The sequence below is a fragment of the Balaenoptera ricei genome, chromosome 17 (genome assembly GCF_028023285.1).
Source record: "Balaenoptera ricei isolate mBalRic1 chromosome 17, mBalRic1.hap2, whole genome shotgun sequence".
NCBI lineage: Eukaryota > Metazoa > Chordata > Mammalia > Artiodactyla > Balaenopteridae > Balaenoptera > Balaenoptera ricei.
In genome coordinates, this window is record NC_082655.1 from 456,115 (window position 1) to 482,295 (window position 26,181).

At 57.4% G+C, this 26,181-nt stretch overlaps 1 protein-coding gene across 1 annotated transcript; it reads left to right on the forward strand.

Annotated features, from left to right (window-relative positions):
- Nucleotides 1-17,206: 17,206 nt before the first annotated feature.
- Nucleotides 17,207-20,300, forward strand: SCRT1 (scratch family transcriptional repressor 1). Its single transcript, XM_059902089.1, has 2 exons — nucleotides 17,207-17,321; nucleotides 19,357-20,300. Exons 1-2 carry the CDS (start codon nucleotides 17,207-17,209, stop codon nucleotides 20,298-20,300), a joined length of 1,059 nt encoding a protein of 352 aa, XP_059758072.1.
- Nucleotides 20,301-26,181: the final 5,881 nt, after the last annotated feature.

The following is a 26,181-nucleotide window of genomic DNA, read 5'->3' on the forward strand; positions in this document are numbered from 1 at the left end:
CAGCAATGGGATGGGGGGCACCCCCGAAGGTCCAGCACTGTGCCTACGGGTGGACCCCGCACTGGACACTAGTGGAGTTGCTCCTGCGGAGCTCTAGGCCAGAGCTCAAGGCCTGCAGAGGAGTAGACCCACCATATCCCTGGAGCGTGCTCCTGCCTGCCTGCTGGAACCCCAGTCCCATGTTCCCTGTCCAGCGGGTGTTCTTGCCTCCTGGGTGCTGGAAGCTGCTGTGGGAGCAGAGAAGGCACCTGGGTCTCCCCGTCAGCATTTTTCCTCAGGGCCATGCTCACGACCCAGGTCTTTGTGCATTGTATCAGCTGAGTGTCCCTGGAACCAGGACCAGCTGCATAATTTGCAGGGCCCCATGCAAACTGAAAATGCAGAGGTCCTTGTTAAAAAGGTGTTAAGAATTTCCAGATGGCAGCACTAGAACATTAAACCAAGTGCAGGTTCTCGGACCTTGGGGCCCAGTGCAACTGCTCAGGTCACATGCCCGTGACGCTGGCCCTGCCTGGAGCCCTGGCTCATCGTCACTCACGGTTGGAGCAGGGTCCAGAGGCTGCGGGGACTGCTTTAGGCAATCCCAGGCAGCAACTGTTGCTCATGGCACAAGGGCAGGGTTCCCTGCTCCTCGGAAGATGGGGCCCAAGTTGTCCTCAGAGTGACAGTGCCCAGCTTCTACCAGGGGAAGGGCTCAAGGGGGCGGGCAGAACCCGGCAGTGGAGGGCCTGGGATAGGTTGGGGGTCAGTGCAGCGGGGGGAGGTGAGGAGTGCCCAGGCTGCCTGTCGGGCGTGGACAGGAGTTGGAAGGGCACGCCAGCCGCTTGGGCTCCAGGAGGCTGCTCGGTCGGTCAGCAAGGCTTCAGGGTGGGCTTCGGTTGCAGGCAAGGCAGGCAAGGCCTCTGCCCTCCTGGAGCTGATGACCTAAGGGTGACCCAGATTGAAGTGCTGACTTCTTTGCTGGCAAAGTGGCTGGAAGGGTGTGGGGTCCCTCCAGCTAGGGGGTCAGGGCTTTCCAAGGATTCAGCATCTGAGCTGATACGAGGAGCTGAGATCATAATGAGGTCTAGGGGGAGAGATTTCTGGGAAGCGGGGCCAGGGAGTGTGAGGGTGCGATGCAGGACTGAGCTGGACGTGATGGAGAAGCCACAAGGAGATGGGCCGAGCAGAGGAAGAGGACCAGGGAGCGGGAAACCGCTTGGGAGCTGTAAGCACAGATGCACTACAATCCGAGGAGGGAGTGGGGAAGGGCTGGGAGGTTGCAGGCACTGTGCAAGGAAGGAAGGGCAGCTGGGACCCTGATGGGGCAGAGGGGAACAGAGAGGATCGTGGGCAGGTCTGAGCTCCCTTTTGAGGGCACAGCGGACAGGATTTGCTGGCAGGCTGGACGCAGGCTGGAAAGGACTACAGGGTTTCTGGCCTGGGCATTGGTGCTGGGGGATCATGGGGAGGAGAGATCGAGGAATCAGGGGTTCTGAGCTAGGGGAGATTTGAGAAGGCAGGGAGGCCCAGGGGAGAAAGGAGAGGAGCAGGAAGCATAGATCTGTAGCCATCATCCCGCAGGAGGTGCCTCAGGCCAAGGCCCTTATGTTCCCTGGCAGAACAGTGGTTAGAGAAGGGCAAGACCCTGAGGATGGAATCCTGGCACCTGACACACAAAGGATGGGCAGAGGACAGGCCCACAGAGGGAGAGGGACAAGACAATTGGAGAGGGAAGGGGCGAAACCCGTGTCCACTGAGATGAGGGCTCACCAGGGGTGGGAGGACCCCCCAGGAACAGCCTCAGGGAGGGGGCTGAGCAGCACTGCAGGAGTGGGGGTGGGGGTGGGTAGGATGGGGAGGGAGGGGGGAGGCAGGGAGAGGTCACACAGGGAGTGTCACTGCCACGAGCAGAGAGGCAAGAAAGCTGCGTATGGGAGGGAGGTCCTGTTCACTAGTTTTTAAAAAATTAATTAATTAATTATTTTTGGCTGCGTTGGGTTTTCGTTGCTGCGTGCGGGCTTTCTCTAGTTGCGGCAAGTGAGGGCTACTCTTCGTTGCGGTGTGTGGGCTTCTCACTGCGGTGGCTTCTCTTGTTACAGAGCACGGGCTCTAGGCGTGCAGGCTTCAGTAATTGTGGCACACGGGCTCAGGAGTTGTGGCTCGCAGGCTCAGTAGTTGTGGCACATGGGCTCAGTTGCTTCGTGGTATGTGGGATCTTCCCAGACCAGGGCTCGAAGCCGTGTCCCTTGCATTGGCAGGTGGATTTTTAACCACTGCGCCACCAGCGAAGCCCTTCATTTTTATAATTAATTAATTAATTAATTAAGCTGCCCCAGGTCTTGGTTGCTGCACGCAGGATCTTTGTTGCCACGTGCGAGATCTTCCTTGCAGCGTGCAGGATCTTTAGTTGCAGCATGCGGGATCTAGTTCCCTGACCAGGGATTGAACCCGAGCCCCCTGTATTGGGAGTGCTGAGTCTTAACCACTGGACCACCAGAGAAGTCCCTTCTTGTATACTTTTAAAGGCATATTGTTCTGCAAGTGGGAATGGCCCAACCGAGAGATGTTTATTAGGAAGCAGGTGACAAGGGACATTTGCAGGAAAAACATTCTTGGTTGGGCAGAGAGGAGGGGATTGGGGACACAGTTGGGATGGGGAGCAGGATCTCTTGCCCATCCTCCACTTGTTCTTTAGAAAAGAGCCCCCTGGTGTTTAGCTAGGCATATGATCCCATAGAATAAGGACTGCATTTCTCAGACTCTGGTTCAGATAGATAATTGCTTGAGACTAAATCCTAGCCAATGCAATAGAAGAATCATCTTGTGTAGACAGAGGGGGTGTGGCCAAGATGGCAGAGCAGGAAGAACCCGAGCTCACCTCCTCCCTCAGGCACACCACAACTCCAACTATTTACAGGGCAGCTATTGATGAGAATGACCTGAAGACTAGCAGAAAAGATCTACAACTAAAGATATAAAGAAGGAACCACAACAAGATGGGTACGTGGGGCAGAGATACAGTATAGTCAAGACCCACACTCCGAGGTGGGCGACCCACACATGGAAGGATAATCACAATTGCAGAGATTGTCCCCAAGTAATAAAGGGTCTGAGCCCCACATCAGGCTCCCCAGCACGGGGGTTCTGCACCAGGAAGATGAGCCACCAAGATGGCTGGCTTTGAAGACCAGTGGGGCTTTCGTATGAGAGAGCCAGAGGGCTGTAGGAAACAGTCTCCACTACTAACAGCTGTGCACAAAATCGCACATGCTCCAAGACCCAATGCAGAGGCAGTTATTTGAAAGGAGCCTGAATTAGACCCATTTGCTCATCTTAGCATACTGGAGAGTCAGGAGACCACTGGGATTCCCCCTGGGGACATAGATGCTGGTGGCAGCCATTCTGGGGAGCTCATTCTACAACAAGGACACAGGTGCTGACAAGCACCACTCTGAAGTCCTCCCTCTGGCCTATTAATGCCGGGGGCTTACCTGCCCACCAGCCAGTAGGCTGAACAGCCAGCTGTGTAGGGATCCAGCCCCACCAGCAGGTTGGCACCAGACCTGGGATTCCCTGTGCCCCACAGCCAGCCCCACCCACCAGTGAGCCTGCACCCTCTGCATGAGGCAAGGTCTGGCAGCCAACTGGGCCAGGGGCCAGCCCCATCTACCAATGTGCCCACAGTAGCAGGTCCTGACGCAACAGAAGGACCCTTGCAGCCCACACAGAGGGCAGCCCTAGAGCATACAGCTCTGGTGACCAGAGGGGCTGGGACATGAGGCCAGGGGCAACCCCTGGAGCCTCTGACAGCTGAAGGTGTCGCCTGCAGGCAATGGGGCCAGAGTCCTTCCTGGGAAGACGATCAGGGCAATGCGTCACGTGTGCACCACAGAGAAAAGTCCTAGGAGTGGCAACGGGACGGGAAGTAAGCCAGCTAGTGTTTAGAAGAATGACCCGCTGCCCTTGCTGAGGAAGTGTGGTCCTCAGGGGGCCAGGTTGCTGTGAGAGTGAGAAGGTGGACGGTGGACGGACAGCAGAGAGGAGGTAGTGAGCGTGGTCCTCTCTCTGGGGCAGAGCTGGGGTGGGGGTGTTGGGGAGGGAGCCATGGGGGCGTGATGTTCCAGAGGAAAGGTTGAATGAAAGTGGCAACCCCATGGAGAGGTCAGGGAAGTGAGGGTACGGAGGGCCACACTGTATCAGGAAGTGCGGGGCTGCCAGGCCACCACATGCCAAGCTTCTGTGGAGCGGCAGAGGGATGGCAGTCCCCCGCCTGCTGCCAGAGCCTACCCCTTGGTGGTAGCCCTGCCCTGCCGTCCCTCTGGTCACCTTCTCCCCCCTTCCTCCTCCTCCCCAGAGCTCACCCTCCTGCCCCCCCACCCCCACCCCGTACCGTGTCTCCTTTAAAAGTCCCCAAAGAACAGTCCTGTAGGGGACACTAGTGGCCTGTGTCTGGATAGGGCAGACGCCTGTGTTGACACGGGAACACGGAGGTGTCTGAAGCGTATGGGAGTTCCAGCTCAGGCTCAGGCTGAATGAGACCAAGGCTGTGAGCAAGTCGGGCAGTTGGATCCCTTGGACTGAGGAGGGATCTGGGCCACTTTGGGGCAGCTGGCCTCTCAGAGAGCCAGCTGGAGACCCTGGACGCAGGAGGCTAAGGGGACACCCTGCCCCAAACCGGAAGGGGGCAGGGCCCCCCCAGTCATACCTCTGGCGCCCCCAGGTAGGGCTGGCCGGGCTCAGAGCAGGAGGCTGGGGCTGCCTCACACCACAGCCAGGCCACCTGCTCTGCTGTCTTTGTTTAGTTCCTAAGAGAAGAGTGGCGCTTTGTGATGGGGGGAGGGCAAAAAGGAAACCAGTCTGGCCATGAACTGGTCTTAGGTGGTGGTGGTGACAGTCACATGGTCTGACTCTCTACACTTTTGTGCATGTCTGATATTTTCTATAATAAAATGTAAAAAAAAACCCCCCCCCGAAAACCCTGAATTTACATTTTCATTGTTTAATTTGCATGACTTTTCTGGCAAGGCCTCATTTCTTGTGTAGTAAATCTCCTGTTAACCCCTTGGGAGTATCAGCATTTCCGTTCTGTACAAGTTCACCTAATACTACTTGTTCCTGCTGTCAGAATAGTAACCATTGCTATATTTACTGCACTCGTTTTCTACTACCTTGATGTTCACCCTTTGTTTTTCCTGGTCTTTTTCAGGCAGCCGGTTTCAGTTGCCTCGTGGTCTGGCCTCCCTGCTGCGGCTCTGACCTCCCGCCCCAGCAGGTCTGCCTCAAGCCCTTGTTCCCATGAGCCCCTCCCAGCACACAGCACTTGTTTAGGAGTAAAGCCCCCCAGTCCTGACACCCTCCCCCGGGGCCAGGCTCCAGCAACCTCCCACGCTCTCAGCCCCCGTCACTCAGCCTTTGCTCTCCCCTGGACCGCGGCCCCTCCACCCTGCTCCCTTCCCGCCAGCCTTCTCCGGGGGCTGCTTTTTCTCTCCCCGCCTCCCCCCAGGCCTGGAAGTGCCACGACCCCTCTTCCTGCTGCAGCCTGCAGCCCCTTCCCTCTCCTCCCCCAAGAGTCCTGACGCGTCCATCGTCCATCGGCCGCACCGACCACCCACCCCAGCCCTTGCCGAGGGCGTCGCCGCATCGCTGCATCAGGCCTGAATTCCTGGTGGTCTCGATAGTCCCGTGGACCACCCTTCAACTCCCTGCCCCTCGGTGTTGACCTCTTCTTCCTGCCAGTGACCTCATCCTCTGCCTCAATGACACCCTGGACCCTGTCACCTCCAGTAACCCCCCAACCCCGCCCCGGCATCTCGGTTCAACACCTGGTTCCCTGCCCATCACCCCTCCCAGCTCACTGCTGACTCCAGCGCCCCAGAGCCCCAGGATGATGTGTCCTCACCCTCTCCTCATCTGGTTTAGATTCCACAATCATTGTCACCCCTCCCTTGCACGCCCCTTGATTCACATGCCTCTCTCAGTAGTAGCTCACCTGGATAAACTCAACCCCTCTGCTTACCCTCACTGGCCTCCCTGCTGTTCCTGAAAGACACAGAATCCCATCACCTCTGGAATAGAGGCCAAAGCCCATAACCACCTCACAGGCTTAGTCTCTGCCCCCTTCCTCTCCGTCTTCAACTTGTTACTGCTCTCCCTCATGCACCTGCCCTTCTCTGGCCTAGGGTTTCTGCCCACACTCCTCCCACTGTGGCCTCAGGACCTTTGCACGGGTTGTTTCCCCCAGTACTATTCGGTCTCAGTAGCCCTCCACTGCTTGTCTCCTCCCAGTCCTTCCCCGTCCTGCTCTCATCGTCCAAGCTTTCACTGGTTCGCCTCTGTTTCCTGGGCTGCACTGTGGGCTCTAGGAGCACAGAGATCAGTGCCTGCTGCCCCTGCTTCAGAGCACAGATTGACGTTCAATATAGGTTAGTGGGGTGAAGGCAGAAGTGGTTCCAGATACACCCACTGGGGCAGAGAGTAGGGCAGAGGGGGGTGAGAAGGTGACCACGGGCCCATGGGTGGGCACACACAGGGCTCCTGGCTCTGCTGGGGGCACGGTGCTGGGGATACAACACTGGGAGTCCCCACTTAAAGTCTGGCTCTTCAGTAACATGAGACCTGCCAGGCCTGGAAGTGGCACACACAGAAGCAGAGGAAGGCAACATAGAACCAACACCAAATCCTTCCCGTTCGACATGGATAAGGGGCTGGGCCCAGCTGCTGCAGTGTGAAACTGGGCAGGGTGGGGCTGGTGGACAGAGGCCCTGAGGCCAAGAGGCTCTTCGGGGTACGGTCCCTGCAAGGGCCTCGAGTGCTGCAGTGCCCTGCAACCCACTGGGTCCGCTGGAGGCCTAAGTGGCCTTGCCTTGGGACCCACTCTCCTCTTCTGCAACAAAGCCCCCTATACCTCAGCTCTCAGTGGGAGAGACTCATGGTGGCCTCCGGTGCAAGAGGGCTGAAACTTTCCAAAGGGGCTAGTATCTCCAGCTGTCCTTTCCCAGCCTCTCCTAGCTGGACCCCACCCTGGGGCACGGTTGTTAGGGGAAACACTGACTGAAACCGCCTGCCCTGGCCAGGCAAAGACAGTAACAGTTTGCATGAGTTATTTTATGACAGGAGATCCTGGTAAGGAACATGGAACTAACAAGCCACCACCAACCAGAAGAATACAGGAAAGGTTAAAAGGAGAGAGGAGACGCCAGTCCACATGTCCTACCAACCTCCCAGAATCCTCCTTGCTGGAATCCATCTTGGCTGAGCGGTTGCATGTGACACCAGAAAGTTCCCTGAGTCAGAATGATTGGCCAGAAACAACCCAGAAAGTAACCCCATCACCATAAAACCCAAGACTGCGAGCCACATGGCCGACCAGTCCTCCTGGGGTCCATTACCCTCCTGCTCCCCACCTGGGCGGCCCTTCCCAATAAAGTCTCTTGCTCTGTCAGCACGTGTGTCTCCTCGGACAGTTCATTTCTGAGTGTTAGACAAGAGCCCGCTCTCGGGCCCTGGGAGGGGTCCCCCTTCCTGCAACAAATGGCAACTCTGGTGGGATCCCTTCTTCGCTACGACTGACATCCTGATCACTCGGGGTACTCGGGGACCAGCTCGCCTGCAGATGGACCAGACCCAGCGGACGCAACTGGGACCCTTTTGTTCCTGGTCTCCTCCTGACGCGGACGACTGGCCAGAGTGCTCCGACCGGGTAAGGAGCAACAGACTTTATTGACCTCTTTCCCCTACCCCCTCTCTTTCCTCTTTCAACCCCTCCTATCCTACCCTTTTTCCTTCTGTCCTGGTCCTGGACGCAGGAGTCTGGTTGAGGGGCTTCAGCCTGATCTGAGTGTCGGAGCCCGATCACCTCCGGTGGGCAGAGAACTCGAATTCTGGCTCTGGTGTGGTCTGGTCTCTGGTTTCGGGTAGGGCCAAGTTCCCGTCCTCCCTTCCTGGAAGCCCAGGGAAAAGTCCCGTAATGCTTGGATGTCTGCAGGTGGCAGGAGACGTCTGTAAGGCCACCCCTTTTGTCCCCCCTCCTTCCCCTCCTCTTTCAACCTGGCCTCCTTTCCTCCCTTTGAAATCTTTGAAGAGCTGAGATATTTCCATTTACTCTGTTAGTACTCGGATCTGAAGTTCTGTGTCTCCATAGGAGGTTTTCTGAGAGTCTTCAATCTTGTATTTAAGGGAGTGTCTGATTAGAATGGCCGGGCCTGTGTGTGGTTTATACTTTGTGTTCTGTGCTGTGATGTGTGATGGCCATTCTGCCTTGTGAAATGGGATAACCTTGTGTGGCCACCATATTGTTTAGACTCCAGAGAAAGTTGGTTTAGGTAAAACTCTTGAAAACTGGTTCCAAAACTGGTTCTTTTTGCATATACATTTAGTAAAAAAAGCTTGATCAGACGTCTTTTCAGAATTCTGAGTCCGAGGGAACACATCCTACTAGGAGAACTTGATTTTCTCTCCCTGTGCCTCAAGACCAGGGCTCTCAGGAACACTTATCTTATCTAGACCATCTCTAAGTCCTGAGGTCGAGGGAAAAACGGGAAGAAGCCTTTAAAAATTTTACTTATTCCAACTGTTATTTATAAACTAGTGAATTTTATATTGTGATATCTGATTCATGACTAAGTTTAGAAAATGAAGCTAGATTTCTCATTGTGTCTGGCTGGATATATGTATGTCTCAGTGTGTATCCCTGTCTTTGGATAATATTGCTGAGGTTAATTTGTAAATGAGCTCTATTTAATTGGCTTAAAGAAAAGTAAGAGCTTACAAATCAAACAATTCTAAACACAAGAGAAATTAAGGTAACTGAACTGGGAAATATTCAGTATTAAATTAATACCTGGTATTAATGTTTAAGTTTGTTGATCTAATTAATATAGACATGTCTTTAGCGTTACCAACATTAAGTATAATACTTTTATTGCACCTAGGTTTAATAGGAGTTAAATAAGATCTTATTGGGCTTCCCTGGTGGCGCAGTGGTTGAGAATCTGCCTGCCAATGCAGGGGACACGGGTTCGAGCCCTGGTCTGAGAAGATCCCACATGCCACGGAGCAACTAGGTCCGTGAGCCACAACTACTGAGCCTGCGCGTCTGGAGCCTGTGCTCCGCAACAAGAGAGGCCGCGATAATGAGAGGCCCGCGCACCGCGATGAAGAGTGGCCCCCACTTGCTGCAACTAGAGAAAGCCCTCGCACAGAAACGAAGACCCAACACAGCCATAAATAAATAAACAAACAAGTAAATAAATAAATACATACATACATACTAACATCAACATCATTAAAAAAAAAAAAGTTCTTATTATATGTGTTGCAAATTTGTCAGCAAGGAAAGTAACTCAGTGTGAAGAAACTTTTAAGGAAAGAAAATTCCAATGAGATAAGAGCTTTGGATGAACTTTTTAGGAATAAAATAAGATACTGAAACATTAATTACTGAACATTGGCTTTCTTTTACAGAGAAACAGAAAGTTTAGGACTATCAATAGATACGTTTAGTGCCACACTGAGAAATTTTCTATAAGAAAGCACATTTTTCAAGAAATTATTGGGATTTATGTTTACCAATCTACAGAGTGTTGATATAAAGGATAGTTCATAGTTGCTTAAGGAAAATAGGATGTGTGTTTTTAGTAAAGAAGGGATGAGGAATGGAATTGCATTTTATTAAGGGAAAAGGAAGTAGGTCTGACTTACAGGTAGCTGTTTCTGGATGGGAAAATAAAGTGATGGACACAGAAAGTGGTAAAAAGCTTTGTGGAAAGTGGACCCCAAGAAAAGAGTTCTGTGCGTGGTCAGGATTGACTAAGTTTAAAATAAATTGAGTAAATGAATTTTAAATGTAAGTGGGTGCAAAACTTGAATATGGCTTTTCTCTCTCTTAAGAGGACAAGATTTCTTAAAATGTTGAACTGCGTTTGATAACAGATTTCAAGTTTCTTTACCTTTTAAGTGATCTGTTCTGTATTTGCCTTTGAAATCTTTATTGTTACTTTGGCTAAGAGAATAACTATTGTTTCACAGTGACCTTTCATCCTTCGTGACTGAGTGTTCTAAACCCTTTTTAATTTTTTTTTGACAAAACTTCCTAAATCAAATTCTAATGAAGTCCTTTTTTTACCTCTAGCTAACTTTGGGATGCTTCAAAGGGCCCTTGAAACATCCCAAAGAAAAATATTAAACTAATTAAGTTCATCTGGTATGTTAAGTTACATGGGAAGTATTGTCAAATGAGTAATAAATCTTCTTAGGTTATATTGTATGGTAAATGTTACTAATATAGATATCCTAGACATTATAGGCAGTTCCTAAAATTCTGATATGTCCTGGTAAAATGTTATCAGTCATAATTCTAGTTATTATCCTAAAGTGTTGTATGTCACAGCAGTAACCAAGTTTCTTTGTCAATTGCATTGTAATCAGATTTAAACGTGCCTTCTTAAGTCTTTTGTCATTATAGACAGTTACGGTTTCACTCGAATGCCTTTGCAAAAATGCTTCCTCTTCAAGAAGATTTGTAGGAAGGACTTTTGGATAAATACAGGTTTCTGACTTTCAGACCATAATGCTGAACTGGGTAAGAAATTGAAGAATTCTAATGAAAAACCTGATGGCTTCATAAAGCTGTTAACGAAAAGGATTAGTTACATGGAACTGAGTGAACTGGTGAATATGGTTTAATTTTTATGGTTTTTATCTGAAAAATTACTGGTTTAAATCTGTGTTTTCCAAGTATACAGAAACCTTCCCCTCAATCTCATTATGACTTACAGAAATTTGGTAAATTATACTTTTGTAAGCAGAATTGAAACATTTATCTTTTTCTCTCTATCTGCTCCCTCCAGAGATTGGAAACTCTTAGGTTCCCAGCAGCTTTGTCAGATAAATTAGGAAGGCTACCTCACTAGCAGGTACAGAAATCCCAAGGTATTTTGGAGACCTCGAAAAGGGAGGAATTCACCTATATTTGTTAGGCAAAAATCTGTGATAAGCCCTTGGCATGACTTTCCTAGCCCTGAGAGGTCTTTTAAAAGTCCAGTCTGAGACTCCTTATAAAAATTTCAGCAAGTCTATGTGATCAATTACAGTTATATAAATCATCAGGCCAAGTATTGAGACCAGACTTATTCTGCAAACAAATTAGTCTGAATTTGGTTACATTTGGTAGAAAACAGGGTAATTTTAGAGAGAAAAAGATTATGTTTCAATGAATGTTAAATCCCAGTTTTGTTAATGGAGATCTGTATTTACTAAGACTCACCTCCCAGATAGTTCTTTGCTGTTAGGTTATATTAATGTAAAATTTAATTGAAGGACACTCTAAGTTTGTTTCTGAAGCATATCTCAGTAATCTATCGTTGGATGAAGAGCAGATGCACCACGACCTGCAACCGGGGGATTATGCATACCGGAAAAGACATAATTTAAAAAACTATCTCCAACCTGGACGGAAGGACCCTTAGCAGGTACTCTTAACTAGCTCATGCACAGTGAAACTGAAGGGAATTGACTCGGATTAATTTCCACTCATAAAGGGTCCCTGCACTGGACTGGCCTATAGAGAGGACGGCTGACCTCAAACTCACCTTAAAACAATGCTCAGAGGAGAAACTACACTCACGCTAGGACAAGAAGAAGACAACATCAGAAGTAGACAGATTGCCCAAGATCCTTGACCTGACTCGTATGATCATTCATAATGTTTTCCTGACTTCTTGGACCCTTGGATATGAATCAAATGTTTTCCTATCACGGGCACGATCCTATGCTAGTTTTAAAAATCAGTCCAATTGTTGGGTTTGTGACCAATTACCTGTGTCTAGTACTTCTGGGTTACCTTGGTGAATTTCTCCACTCCAAGGACCATTGGTTGGCCCTGAGGAAATTTACTTTATTTTTTTTTTTAATTTTTAAAAATTTATTTCATTTTATTTTTATTTATTTTTATTTTTGGCTGCGTGGGGGTCTTCGTTGCTGTGTGCAGGCTTTTCTCTGGTTGTGGTGAGCGGGGGCTACTCTTTGTTGCGGTGCGCAGGCTTCTCATTGCAGTGGCTTCTCTTGTTGCGGAGCATGGGCTCTAGGCGCGTGGCCTTCAGTAGTTGTGGCACAGGGGCTCAGTAGTTGTGGCTTGCGGGCTCTAGAGTGCAGGCTCAGTAGCTCAGTAGTTGTGGCGCATGGGCTTATTTGCTCTACGGCATGTGGGATCTTCCCAGACCAGGGCTCGAACCCATGTTCCCTGAATTGGCAGGCGGATTCTTAACCACTGCGCCACCAGGGAAGCCTGGAAATTTACTTTAAAAGAAAAATTATAGTCATGTTCAGGTAACTATTGATATTACTAGGTAGAATCCCTTCACCTGGCCAATTAATAATGCCTGCTCTGACCCTGGCCATAAACATGAGTTTTCTTCTATTACTCAAGCTCAATCAGAGCAACAAGCAGTTTCAGCCAAGGAATAAGACCTCCCACAATCATGGGATGGATTTATGTAGTTAACACCAGGCTATGGTAATTTAAGTTTAAAGGCTCCTCTATGTTGGGAACAATTAAATCATACGAAGGATAATCAGTCTAGTAACACTAGGAAACTGTCCTGGGTGCCTTATGGACAATGCCAATATATAACTTCCCTTAAAGATAAGGACTGGTACAGAACAGACTGAGTCAGACGACCTGGGATATACGGGGCTACACCTGATGGAAGTTCTTGACTTATATTCTTGCTTATGACCTTACTAATCTGCTAGCTATATAATTTTTGTATATTGCCTGTTTTACAAAATTGTTGTTTCTTGCATTACCAAATGTGTGACTGAGCCTCTGACAAAATGATCATATATAGTTCCACATAAGATCAATGACGGTAATAGTGTAAGTCTAGATATGGGAAGAAGCAACAAGAGGGAATATTGTCCTGCACCATAAGAGACTAGACTAGACAGGTGGTCCAGAGACTTTTTCGCTACTCGTAAGGCCTAGTCCAATAATAGCAGCACACTGAGTGGCCTGTCAGTGAAATCTTCACCAGATCTGGGAATAAGCATTCCTAGCACCGTGGGATGAAATGGTCACGAAATGCCCCCCAAACCATGCTGAAATTTATGACCCTGAAGGGGCTCTGCCAACTGAAAATTGCCGTCTGCCTCTGCAAGGATTAAGTCAATGGCCACTACAGCCACTGAGCTTCAACACCCCCTGAAAGGAATTCAGGCTGGAGATCAGGAATGAGGCACTCTGTGCTCTGAGAAAACCTGGCAGGACAGGCTTTCAGATAGTGAGATATTTTCAGGAGAAGATTTTATGAGTCCAAACTCTTGCATCTTCTCATACCTAGAGAAACACTAACATCATTAATGGTGACATCTGCTTTGGCTAGTAAGGAGAAAATTACAATTAAAAGTCAAAATGGATTTAAAAAAAAAAAGTCAAAATGGAGTAGCTATGGTTCAGACATCCAAGGAAATAACTAGGTGACACTATGGGTGTGATTTCAGACAAGTCCTTGTATTGCTGAAAGTCACACATCCTGCAGCCCTCACCCCAAATTTTGATCAGGTGGAGAGAGACTTCTACTCTATGAGGCAGGACTATGCCCACTCTCAGCAGGAAGTAGTTACAGAAGAAAGAGACCTCTGCCCCAATTCCCAAGAAGTATCTTGAGTACGAAGTCTCTCAGGGGGTAGTTGTTAGGGGAAACACTGACTGAAACCGCCTGCCATGGCCAGGCAAAGACAGTAACAGTTTGCATGAGTTATTTTACGACAGGAGATCCTGGTAAGGAACACCAGGAACTATCAAGCCACCACTGACCGGAAGAATACAGGAAAGGTCAAAAGGAGAGAGGAGACGCCAGTCCACATGTCCTACCAACCTCCCAGAATCCTCCTCGCTGGAATCCATCTTGGCTGAGCGGTTGCATGTGCCACCAGAAAGTTCCCTGAGTCAAAATGATCAGCCAGATAGTAACCCAGAAAGTAACCCCATCACCATAAAACCCAACACTGCGAACCACGCGGCAGACCAGTCCTCCTGGGGTCCCTCACTCTCCTGCTCTCCGCCTGGCGCCCCTTCCCAATAAAGTCTCTTGCTTTGTCAGCACGTGTGTCTCCTCGGACAGTTCATTTCTGAGTGTTAGACAAGAGCACGCTCTCAGGCCCTGGGAGGCGTCCCCTTTCCTGCAACACAGTGACCTCGACCTCAGGGTGCTTGAAAGGAGGTGGGGTGGAGAGGACTAAGTAATTGCTTCCGAGCCGCATGTGTGCTCCGCAACCTGGCCTTTTCGGACTGATGGCCAAGGCCTAGGTCCAGCTGCCCCTCCCCGCTGGGCGCCCCGAGGGGCTGCAGGCTCTACCCCGAGCGAGTGCGAGCGAGGGCGGCCTAAATGATCCCCTCGAGAGCGCCCGGGCCGTAGGACACATGTGTCGGTGCTCTGACGCCCGGTCGGTCAAGAGGGTTGGGAGCCTCGGGGACGGGGAAATTGACAGGCAGGGACTGGGACAGCGAGCCAGGAATGGAAGAATCGAGAAGCTGGATGAAGGAACAGAAATGTGGGAAAAGCGAGGGGCGATGGAGGAATGGGACTGAGGAAACAGGTGCAGAGGGAGGGACAAAGGACGGGGTAGGGGAGTGGAAGAATGAGGGAAGGGGTGGAGGAGCAAAAGTACACGGACAGAGCGACAGGGCGACTGGGATAACGGAGGGGGACAGGGACACGGTCCGAGAGCAGTATTGGGGCGGACTGTTCGGGAGGCGGGGAGCCCAGGGTGGAGGGAGTGCGCCTGGCCCGTCCCGCTGGCGCCCCGAGGGTTAGCCCGGTAATTAGGCCTCGGTCCAGATGGGCCCCCCAGTCCCGCAATCAAAATGCTAATTGGGCCCGCGCCTCCGGCTGCGCCTCTGCCTGGCCCCCCTGGGAGGGGGCAGGGACGAGCGGCTCGGCCGGCTCGGCCGAGGGGGATCCCCGTCCCCGCCCCCACTGCGGGCCCCGCCGGCTGCGGCTCTGCGATAAGGGGGCAGCCGCGCCCCGCCCCCGCCCCTTGGGAGCAACTGCCACGCAAGATGAATATCCCGCCACTGCCGCGGCCTGGGCCGCCGCCACAAAGCGGGCCTGTGGTCTCCGCCGCGCCCCCGCGCCGGGCTGGCCCGCTCACAGCCACGCTCACTCGGCTCCTGGGCTGAGATGCGGGAGGAACCGGAGAGCCGGGCAGGCGGCGGGGCGCTGAGCTCAGCACGCCCGGCACGCCCCCGAACGCGCGCCCCCGGTGCGGCCCTCCCGCCGCGCGCTCCCGGCAGGTGTCCGCGGGACCGCCGTGCCGCCCCGCACAAGGTCACCGCTCTCTGCGACGGGGGCGCACGCGCTCCCGGCTCGGACGCGCCCGGATACTCCCGGAGCCACCCCCTGCGACCTTGGTCCCCAGAGACGGGGGGGCCGCGTTGGGGAGCGCTCGGAGCGTGGAGACCCGAACCTCCGGGCGGGGGAGGCTGAGGGGACAATGGCGGCGCCGGGCCCTAACTGGGGACATATGTCCTCGCGCGCGGCCATTGTGCGGCCCGGAACTCCCCGCACCCCGGCGCCAGCCATTGGCTGCTGGGCCTGACGTCATGGGGGCTGCAAACTCGGGGCGGGCGGCCGGGGGAAGGGTTATCCGCCTGGTTGCGGGGCCGCGTGGAGGAGCTGCAGGCGCGCGGGAGGGCGGAAAACCACCAGTGAAACCGAATTTCTGGAGCAAGGGCAAAGCAGCCCCTCTCCCCCTTCACATCCCGCTCGCTGCGTCGCCGCTGCGCTCGACCTCCGCCCCTTGGGAGGAAGGCGGGGGTGGAGGAGGCCTCTCCAGCGGGCGCGGGGTCAGCCCGGGTGACCGAGTGGCAGGGAGCCACTGCGGCACAGGGCGCGCGCAGCACTTCCACACTGCACTTTCGCTGCCTCAGCATTCGCTCCTTCGCCTCCCGCCTCCCCCACCTGCCCCCGCAGATCCCTCGCCTCCACACCCGAGAGCTAGACTGGCCGGACCATTCTGGGGTCCGCCCTGCGTTCCTCCCCCAAAGATCCCAAGTCCGGGCTCGTGGGTCCCAGGCCTGTTTCCACCTCTCCCCCCACGCCCCACAATGCTGCGGACAGCTGGGCCTCCGTTCCTGGAGTCTCTCGGGGGAACTCCACACAAGCGGGGCCGCGGCATCCCCAAGACCCCTCCCAGGAGATCCTGGCGGGGGCCCGGTCCAGCGCAGCCATTTCCGCCGTCCTCTCTCCCCCACTCCTCCCACCCCCTCCCGCAGCTCCTGGGCTTTAAAAGCCGGAGGCTGGGCCGGGCCGCAGGCAGAGGCGGCCGCGGGTGCAGGAGGCCGGGCCCAGGAGCTGTCGGAGGGCCGAGCCCCGCCCCCGTAGCCCCCGTCCCTCCCTCCCGCCTTCCCTCGGCCCGCCCTCCCAGCGCACCCCTCCCCCCGAGGACCCCCGCCCGCCGCCCGCCGCCCGCCGCCCGCCGCCCGCCGCCGCCGCCGCCGCCGCCGCTCGCTCCGGCTGCAGAACAATAAAGCAAGCCTCCCAGAGACCCCCGCCGAGGACCCCCGCCCGGCGGCCGAGCCCCCGCGGCCCGCCCCTCGCAGCTCGCGCCGGCTTTACCCGCCCGGTCGCTGGCCGAGGTGCTGGCCGGGCCGGCGCTGGCCGCGGTGCTGAAGCTGCCGGCACTCCCGCCGCCGCCCCGTTCTCCGGGCCCGGCGCCGCCACCTCCGGGGGCATGGGGGGTCGCTGACTGAGGCTCCGCCGCGGTGGCGGGGGGGAGGGGAAGGGGGCCGCGGAGCCGGGCCAGCCCTGCACCCACTCGCAGCCTCCGGGCCCGGGACGGAGCCGCTCCCCCCCTCCCCGCCCTCCCAGCCTCCTCCCCCGCCTGTCCAGGGGCGGCACTGCGGGCTGGGAAGCCGGGACCAGAGGAGGAAAGGAAGGAAGGAAGGAAGAGAAGAGAGAAGAGAAGAGGAGAAGAGAGGAGAAGAGAATAGAAGAAGAGAAGAGAAGGAAGGAAGGAGACGAAGAGGGATCCGGAGGAGCAGAGGAGGAAACGCAGGACAGGCGGGCAGAAGAGAGGACGGCACTCGTGCGGCGGCATCCAAAGGCCAGAGTGGGGACCCGCGCTGCTTCCGCCGCTCCTCGGATGGTGACGGGGCCCCGCCGCGGCCGCAGCCCCCCCGCGTCCCGGCTCCGCAGGCCCACAGCGCCGGAGCCCCGCAGGAATCATGCCCAGATCCTTCCTGGTCAAGAAGGTCAAACTTGACACGTTCTCCTCGGCAGACCTCGAGAGCTCCTACGGGCGCGCCCGAAGCGACCTCGGCGAGCGACTGCAGGAGAAAGGTGTGAGCTGGGATGAGGCTGGGGGTGGCGAGGGGCCCAGGGCAGGGCCGGAAGGGGTAGAGGGCCAGAGTGTGGGGCTGCAGGGAGCAGGAGCCCCAGGAAATAGACCCGAGGGAACCAGAACCAGCAGGAGGCAGTGGCTGGAGCGGGACTTGGAGGGGATGGAGATGGGGGGTAGGGAGAGGGGAAGGCAGAGGTAGGCCAGAACGGAGCTAAGGCTGGGCAGGGAGAGTGTCAATGCAGGAGAGAATGTGGGGAACAGGGGTCAGGAACAGGAGGTACCTGAAGGTACACACTGACCCACACCCTGACCAACACAGCATGGACACCTGCTGACATGACAGGACTTAGCGATGCATGCAAACCCACACACAGAAAACTGAGCCTGCTTCAGAGCCCTCTTCTCTTCTTTGGCTACACCTCCAGGACCCCCTGCTAGGGCCATCAGGGAAGTGCTATGAGCTCCAGGGACTGGCCATGTGGTCCAGTGGGGGCGGCCCACCTGTCAGGGCAAAGGTCCCAGCCGAGGCAGCAGCAGTGTCTTCTTCCCTGAATCCAGGGTCAGGGAGAAGGGTGTGGGCAGGTGGGCTGTGGGCAGGGAAGTCCAAAGTGCTGGAGGCAGGGGGAGGCTCTTTGTGTAAGGGCGCCCAAATTCAAGGACAACTGTTAGCATGCAGGCAAGGGTCCTGAGAGTGCCAGCAGCCTGGGGTGGTAAAACAAGTGTGACCTGAAGAAGCATAAGCCTGTGTGCGAGCCTGTGTGTGCCCATGTGACTGCGTGTGGCCATGTGACTGTGTGCGCTTGTGTGTGACCCTGTATGAGTGTGTGCCTGCCTGTGTGCCACTACATGGGACCATGTGACTCTGAGGCTGCTTTGCGCCCATGTGACTGGTGACCCTAACTGAGAATGTCTGGGTGGCTCTGGGTGGCTGCATGTCTGACCCTGCATGAGTAGGTGGCACAGGCCTGGGTCAGCATGCAGCCCACCCTGATGGGACTCCAGGATTGACAGTGTCTGAGAGGCTGAGCGTAACCCTGAAGAAGCCAGAGCCTGTATTGTGTGGGGTGTGCATTTGTGACTTTGAGGTTGTGAGATCCATCTCATGCCTTGAGAACAGCTGCAGTTACCGGCATGAATAATGCTGCCTGCCTGCAGTTTGTCCCTGTGAAGGTGTCCCCTGGTGGATGCCCTGGCACTGTCTCCAATGCAGCGTCTTCCTGGTCATCTGTCCTGGGGCTGAGGAAGGCCCCCCATAAAGGATTAGGGCCTGGGGGAAGAGGGCAATGCGGAACAAGGTAGAACCCAAGGCTGCAGGATGACTGAAGGGAGTGGGGGCAGAAGCAGAGTGGATGGAGGGAGATAGGGCTGGAGCTGAAGCTGGTCAAATCTAGTGAGTAGTGGGAGACCTGGGAGATGAAAGGGAGGTGCTAGAGGGTCTGCGGGAGGTAGAATTCTCCAGGGCTTGTGGGGAGACCTCGAGCACCGGAGAGGGTCAGCATCAAGGCTGGGCGCGGGTTCTCAGCACAGTGGAAAAGCCGCTGGGAGCCATGAGAGCGGGAGCGACGGAGTCCCTGGACAGGCGGTCCTGGCTTTGTGCGCTGCGGGTCTGCAGTGTGTTGCATAATCAGGGAAAACTGCTGAAGTGGGGAGAACCCGAGGGGGAGGGAGAGGGGGAGGGGGAGGAGGGGGGGAGGAGGGGAAGGAGGGCGAGGGAAGCGCCGCCCCTCCCCCCTGACCTTGAAGCTCCGCAGAAGGTGGGGGTGGGGGGAGCCGCGCCCGAAGATGCGACTCTTTTCCTCCTCCTGCGAGGGTGGGGCGGGGCCGGGCCGGGCCCTGTCTCATCTCTCCTCTACTCTCTTCCCCTCCCTGCCGTCTCCATCCTCCCTGCCCCGCGGTCCCTCGGCCCCTTATTCTTTGTCCTCCTTGTTTCCTTCTTCCCGGACCCCGCTGTCTCCCGCCGCCCTCCCGTGTGTGTCTCGCCCGCTGCCCGGTTCCCCTCCCGCTGTCTCCCTGTCTGTCCGCCTCGGCCCTTAGGATACCTCAACGACTACGCGGGGCCTGCCTCTGTCTACGATGGCGACGCCGAGGCGGCCCTGCTCAAAGGGCCGTCCCCGGAGCCCATGTACGCTGCGGCCGTGCGGGGAGAGCTGGGCCCGGCGGCTGCGGGCTCGGCGCCGCCGCCCACCCCGCGCCCGGAGCTGGCCACAGCCGCGGGTGGCTACATCAACGGCGATGCGGCGGTCAGCGAGGGCTACGCTGCTGACGCCTTCTTCATCACCGACGGGCGCTCCCGCCGTAAGGCCGCCAACGCCAATGCCGCCGCCGCCCCCTCCACGGCCTCGGCGGCGGCCCCCGACGGCGACGGCGGAGGCGGGGTCGGGGCAGGCACGCGCGGTGCGGGATCGGGGGCCGGGGGTCGGGGCGGCGCGCGCGCGGGGGCGAGCACCGAGGCGCGCGCGGGGCCTGGGGCCGGCAGCGCGGGAGGCCGGCACGCGTGCGGCGAGTGCGGCAAAACGTACGCCACGTCGTCGAACCTGAGCCGCCACAAGCAGACGCACCGCAGCCTGGACAGTCAGCTGGCGCGGCGCTGCCCGACGTGCGGCAAGGTGTACGTGTCCATGCCGGCCATGGCCATGCACCTGCTCACGCACGACCTGCGCCACAAGTGCGGCGTGTGCGGCAAGGCCTTCTCCAGGCCCTGGCTGCTGCAGGGCCACATGCGCTCCCACACCGGCGAGAAACCCTTCGGCTGCGCGCACTGCGGCAAGGCCTTCGCCGACCGCTCCAACCTGCGCGCGCACATGCAGACGCACTCGGCCTTCAAGCACTTCCAGTGCAAGCGCTGCAAGAAGAGCTTCGCGCTCAAGTCCTATCTCAACAAGCACTACGAGTCGGCCTGCTTCAAGGGCGCCGCCGCTGGCGGCCCCCCGGCCCCGGCGCCCGCCGCGTCGCCGCAGCTCAGCCCTGTGCAGGCCTAGGGCGGCGGTGCCTCCGCCAGCCGGGTCGGCTCTCAGCAATACGGGCCCCCAGGGAGGTCTCCGCCGGCGAACAGGCGGAGGGGCCGGAGGGCGGGCCCCTCCTCACAGCAATAGGGGGAGGGGGCCCGGCCCCGCCCCGCCCGCCAGGGGCCTTGCCGGCCCCTTCAAGCAATAGGGTCCCGAGGGGAGACCCACCCCAGCCCCCTCCCTTCCCCTCCAGGGTGCCCCAGGCTTTTTCCCAGCAATAGGGTCGAGGAGACCCAGAACCGAACCTCATCTCCGAGTTAGGTCTCTGAAGACCGGGGTGGGGTGAGGTAGGGAGCGCCCCTTCCTCCCTCTTCTGCGCCCCTGGATCGTGTCGCAGAGACTCAGGTCTTCCCCACCCCTTCCCAAGCCTTCCAGGGCCAGGCCTGCGGCCTAGACGTCCAGGGAGCCGGTCCCTCCCCAGCAGCAGGCGGGGGAGGAGCAGGATGGGGGGCTGCAGAGGCGTCCCTACTCCTCAGTGTTCGTTGAACCCCAGGAGTGTTAGACGCGTTGGGGATCGGGGAGGGGGGCGGATGGCGGCACCTCTCTCCCTTGGGTTCCTTCTGGGGCCTCAGTCCGAGCCGCTCTCCTACCCTCGCCTCGCATCCCCTGCCAAATCCGAATTCTTCCAGCCCAGCTTCCCGGGCTCTGTCCTCCATAACGAATAATAATGACGCATATCAAATCGCATGGACTTATCCGACCTCCTCAGAACCCGCTCCCGCCCTGCCCCGGGGCCCCCTCCCTCGTACCCGGGCATTCGGTGTTGGAGGACGGATTTCTGGGGCCCGGCAGGCAGGCCTGGGCACAGCCCTCTACACACCTCTCTGTGTTCGCTTTGCGGGTAAAGCCCCCTGGGGGGGGGGTTGCGGATGCGTCGGGTTTCTTTCTTTCTGTATTTGTACGTTATATTTATGAACGGATTGCACTCGGGTCAGGGGAGGGGCGCTGCGGCCCCTATCCTTCCCGCCGACGCCAGGGGCTTGGGATGTCCGGGATCACTTTCCCCGCCCCTGAACCCCGCCCCACCCGGGCTCCGCCTCTTGGGAGCCTCAGGCCACGCCTCTCAGAGGCCGGTCCCCTCCCTGGAACCCCAGGCCCCGCCCTCACTCTGTTGCCAACTTACGCCCGTCTATGCCAAAGCCTCGGCGGCGACCCCGCCCCAAGGGCCCGCCCCATTGGCCGCCGCCTTTGTGACGTCACTGCATGCAGCCCCAACCCACCTCCCGTCCCTTCCCGGGGCTGCCCGCTCCCTGTCCCTCTTAGTTAGTCCGAAGCCGACTATAGAGCAATAATGCGCACTGCATGCGAAGCTGCCGCCGCCTCTAGAGTTACTAAGAATCAGGTATCCCCCTGCCCTACCCACCCCATAGGCCCCTAGATCAGGGACACTGCGCGGGGCCGGACGCGCAGACTTTCTTCCCCTTCCTCCTCCCTCCTCCTCCCCCCCCCCCCCCCACGGCAGAGGCCGGCGGGTGTAATGGTTTCAGGGGCGGGGCGGGGTGGTTGCCCCCCAAGACCCCTCCTTCAGTCGTCCATCACCCACCAATCCTTCATTAGGCACCAACTATGTTCCAGGCCCCCTTCTGAGTCCGCTAGGGATGCGGCGACCTGCAGAGGGGGGGGGGGGTGCATGTTTGTGACGGGCCCAACGGGCTTGGATGGGCCAGGGATGGCCGCAGGTGCAGAGAGAGCCGCGGTCCCTAGACCTAACCGTGGGCCCCTCACTCCTCCCCGCCCCAGTGCCGAGCCAGTGCTGGGGGCAGTGGGGCTCTGCCTTTGGGCCTGGGTTCTCAGCTCAGGTGGCACAGACCGAGGGCCCCAAGGCCCAGCGCCACCAGGGCCACCCATACCGAATCCCATTCCTTCCATCCCCTGGCAATGGCGGCTCTGTCACGTCAGTCCAGGGCTCCAGGCCAGAAGAAAAGGTGCACGATGGAGCATTTGACCTGGCTAGCCCCATCCCCGTGGGTACCAAGCCCGGCTGCTACTCAGCTGCTCCCGCAGGGGTGGACCCGGACCTGAGAGGCCAGCATAGCAGGGCCCACGTCCAAGACCCCTACATCCCAGCTTGGTGTTCACACAGCTCCCAAGCGGGGGCCTGCCCCGCTTGCGCTGGGCACACCCGCATGTACACGCACACACAGGCACCCCACCCTACCCCACATGCCTATCTACCTACCTAAGGAGAAGGCCCAGAGGGCTGTGGGCCGGCCAGGGTCTCCCGCTTCTCCCCACACCCCGCCGCCGTGGAAAGCCATGGGCCCCTTCCCGCCCCCATAACTAAGCAGCACAATAACCGACTTAGCGAATTCAGGTAGAAGGAACGTTTAGGTAGCACCTATTTTGTACTGATTCTACGAGTAGGGCCCGAGATGCGGGGGCCCTCGGGTGGGGGCTGCGGCCGCCGGCCCGCCCCGCCCCCACCCCCGCCTGCGCCCCGCCGCCTTGTACATACTCCCACCCGGAACAGGCCGGGATTTTTACTCGGGCCGCGCCCCTCTTCCGCCCCCATTTGGGGCCGGGCCGGCCGGACAGACGGACGGACGGACAGACCTCCTTCCTAAGCACAATAGCACCAGCTCCCCGGAGCACCGCACCTCCACGAGGAGAATAAATGCCACTCTTGATAGAACTTGGAGTGTCGGGCTGATGTATACAGGGCTGGGCCCGCGCAGCAGGGGGCGCTGGGGTCATCTAGGGGGCGTCTTCCCGGTCCTGCCGCACCTCAGAGGTCTGGCAGGCGCAGGCCCAGCGCTGGGAGCGGCATCCTACCCACGCAGCCTTGGAGTCGCGCCGCTGCCTTTTGCTGGGGTGCGCCCGTGTCTTCTTTTGCGAGAAGGCAGTCTTCCACCCTGGAGGGCCGGCTTGTCAGACCAAAGGCAAAAGCACACCCCTGAAGGCAGGGCAGGTAGCATTTCTCCTGTGGCAGGTGAATCCGCTCTGTGCCAGGAACTGGGGGAGGCTACAGTCAGCTCTAGCCCAGGACTGATCTAGAATGGCCAGAGTAGGTACAGCAGGGCCTGTAATCCTGTGGCCTGGGGTACCCCCACTCTTCCTGTAGGGGCTCCTGGTGTCCCTACAGGCCTGACAGCCACCAGCGAGCCTTCCTCGATGCCATTGGAGAAAATGGGGACAGCAGGGGGTGTGGGGTCTGACCCCTTCCTGCAGCCTGCTGTCCGCATCCTGACTCCCAGACTCAGGGGGTATGTTCCCACACTGAGGAGCCCTCCATAGGTAGCTGGACCAGGCTGGCTCCGGGGAGGAGGTGCCCAGGGGTCATAGGAGTTCCCACAGCCACCCACAGCCCTCGGGCTCTAGACAGGATGTCATGTTGAGGAGATGAGGGGCAGGGCTGTGCTGGGCTCAGAGAGCCCAGGGACATGGACCCCTACCCCAGCAAATGCCCTCGGCACCCAGGTAGGTAGGCATGAGCTGAGAGGTCCCACATCTTTGGAGACATGTGGTCAAACCAGGTCAGCCCAGGGCCAGAGCAGCTGTCTGCACCCTGGCAGGGGACAGGCCCACCCAGACTCCACTGGTATGGACAGCAGGGGAGACTGACCTGCAACAGACCATAGCCTGTGGGCCTGCTGCTCAGGGTGGGGCTCACCTGGAGGTGGGCGCCCCCTTCTGGGGAGCACTTTCAGCCTTAACAACCTCAGGAAAGCCCCCAGTGTTGGTAGAGGTTAGGTAGGAATCATTGCCTAATTTGCATATGAAGATTCCGAGCCTCAGGGAGAGAAACAACTTGTCCAAGGGCTGCCTTTGACTTAAGCCCTGCCCAATACCCCACCCATCCTAAACTCAGATTCACACCTGGGTGGGCACCAATGGCAGGGAGGAAGGCTCTTAGAGGTCCACTCCTCCCCAGTGCTCCTCAGCTTCGGGGTCTGGACTGACTGTTTCTGCTTCTCCAAGACTCTAAGGGGCAGTGGGGGTGGAAGGATGGAGGCTGCCTCCCCGGTGCCTGGGACGAGCCCACCCTTGTCTCCACAGGTGTCTATGGACAGAACTTTGCATTCCAGAGAACAGGCGGCACAGGCTGCTGATCACCATGTCCAGTGTCTTCCCTCACAGGCTTCCTTGGCCTGCCCGCGGCGCCTCCAACCTAGTGTCAGCCCGAGGCCCTTTCTAAACCCCAAAACCCTTCCAGCCCTTTATTCGGCCAGACCTGTAGGTTCCTCACCCCGGGCCAGGTGTTGCTTCCACCAGCAGGGAGACTCCCCACTGAGCTTTCTTCGACAACTCCTCATGCACACATTTGTCCCCAAACAACCCCACCTACCTTGACCTTTTCCCTCTCCCCTGTGGCTCTGGGCCGCACCTCACCCAGGATCCCGAGGTGCTGGGGCTGTGGGCGGGGCTGGTGTAGGCCCCACCTCCCTCCTAGAGGTCCCGCCCACTGTCAACCACAGGCCTCCGCCTCCCTCAGACAGGCCCTACCCCCCGCTGGTACAGGGGCTCTTCCTTATTGGTGCCTTCACAGCCCATGCCTTCCCATTGGCTCGAGGCCTTGATCTTGCTCTCAACTTCGGTGGTGGAACCCTTGGTTCCCCCACAGCCCCCGGTCAGATCGGTCCTTTCTGGCGGCCCCCAGTTCACCCTGGTCCCCTCACTCCTACTGCTTCTTGTCTGCCGACGACTTGGAGCCTGGACGCGGACACAGGCAAGCCGCTTCTAACACGGCCCTTCACTCCTCGTTGGCTACTGTGCTCAGCCTCTCTGGGCCTACTGGCAGCCTGAGCCGTCGATCTTCTCCTCTACCAATCAGCGTGCCAGTCCGGGCCGGCCCTCTAGTCTTGGCTCTGTATTGGAGGATGGCATGGCCAGAAGGCGCTCGGAGACACGTGGGCGTGGGTGGGGAGCTTACCACTAGCTGCCTGGGAGAGGGCATGGGGAGGGAGGGGCAGAGCTCCCAGGGCTCACCCCTACGCTGAGGGCTCCCGAGAGGACCCTCTCCTGCGTCCGACCTCCCTTGGGATCAGTACTCAGAAAGGCCTAGCTCCCCCTGGCTCAGGTCTGCCTAGGAACAGACGAACGTTCTTGCACACTGGATAGGAGACGGGGCTGGTCCTGACCCACCGAGGCTGGGCCATGTGGGCATGCGGGAGGGGTTCTGGCGCCCAGTGAGGGCGACCCCTTTAGCAGGCTACTCGAAAACACCTGCAAGGTAGCCTCAGCCTGCCAGGAAGGGATGCCAGGCTGGTATCAGCGGCAAATGGTCCGATGGCAGAAGAACGTGTCACCAGGGGGCCCAGGTGCCTGTCCGTGGAGGTGATGGATCCAGAGCAAGCCCGGCGGGAAGGAGGGCTGACCTCAGGCTGAGCCTCTGGGTTTATTTGCTTTCAGAGAGGTGATCTTCTCAGCCTTGCTTACCTCAGGGGAGTGAATGGAGTGGGTTCTGCGGCTAGGGGTGTTTCTTGGGTAAACCAGGCCTGAGCCCCCCATGAACCCTCGCATCCGGAAATCCAGGATGCTCACGCTTCATGCTCTTTGCAAAATGCAAGTCAAGCCAAGTGGGACCGGACTTGCCCGCCCACGGTTCTCACCGTGCAGTTGTTATGGTGTATCAGTTGCTTCATTTAACGACTGGATGACTGCAGACTGTGCAATGACACAGAAGCCTCTGGGCCGCCGCGAATTGGCACTTCAGGATCCCCCCGCCCTGGCAAACCTGGCCCGGGTGCGAAACGCGGGAAGCTCTGCAAGTCTGCGGACGAGGGCAGAAGGGGGCCGGGTGGAGAGGCGGGCCGGGCGTGCCCATTGTGGGGGCGAGGGCAGCACCCTTGCCCCGCCCCGTCCTGGGCCGGCAGGGGAGAGGTGCTGCCCTGGGAGTAGGTGGGCCAGGCGGAGG

Coding starts and splice junctions, on each gene's coding strand:
- SCRT1 (XM_059902089.1), top strand. CDS start 17,207: ATGCCCAGATCCTTCCTGGTCAAGAAGGTCAAACTTGACACGTTCTCC. Junction 17,322..19,356: donor CGAGCGACTGCAGGAGAAAG/GTGTGAGCTGGG, acceptor CTCGGCCCTTAG/GATACCTCAACGACTACGCG.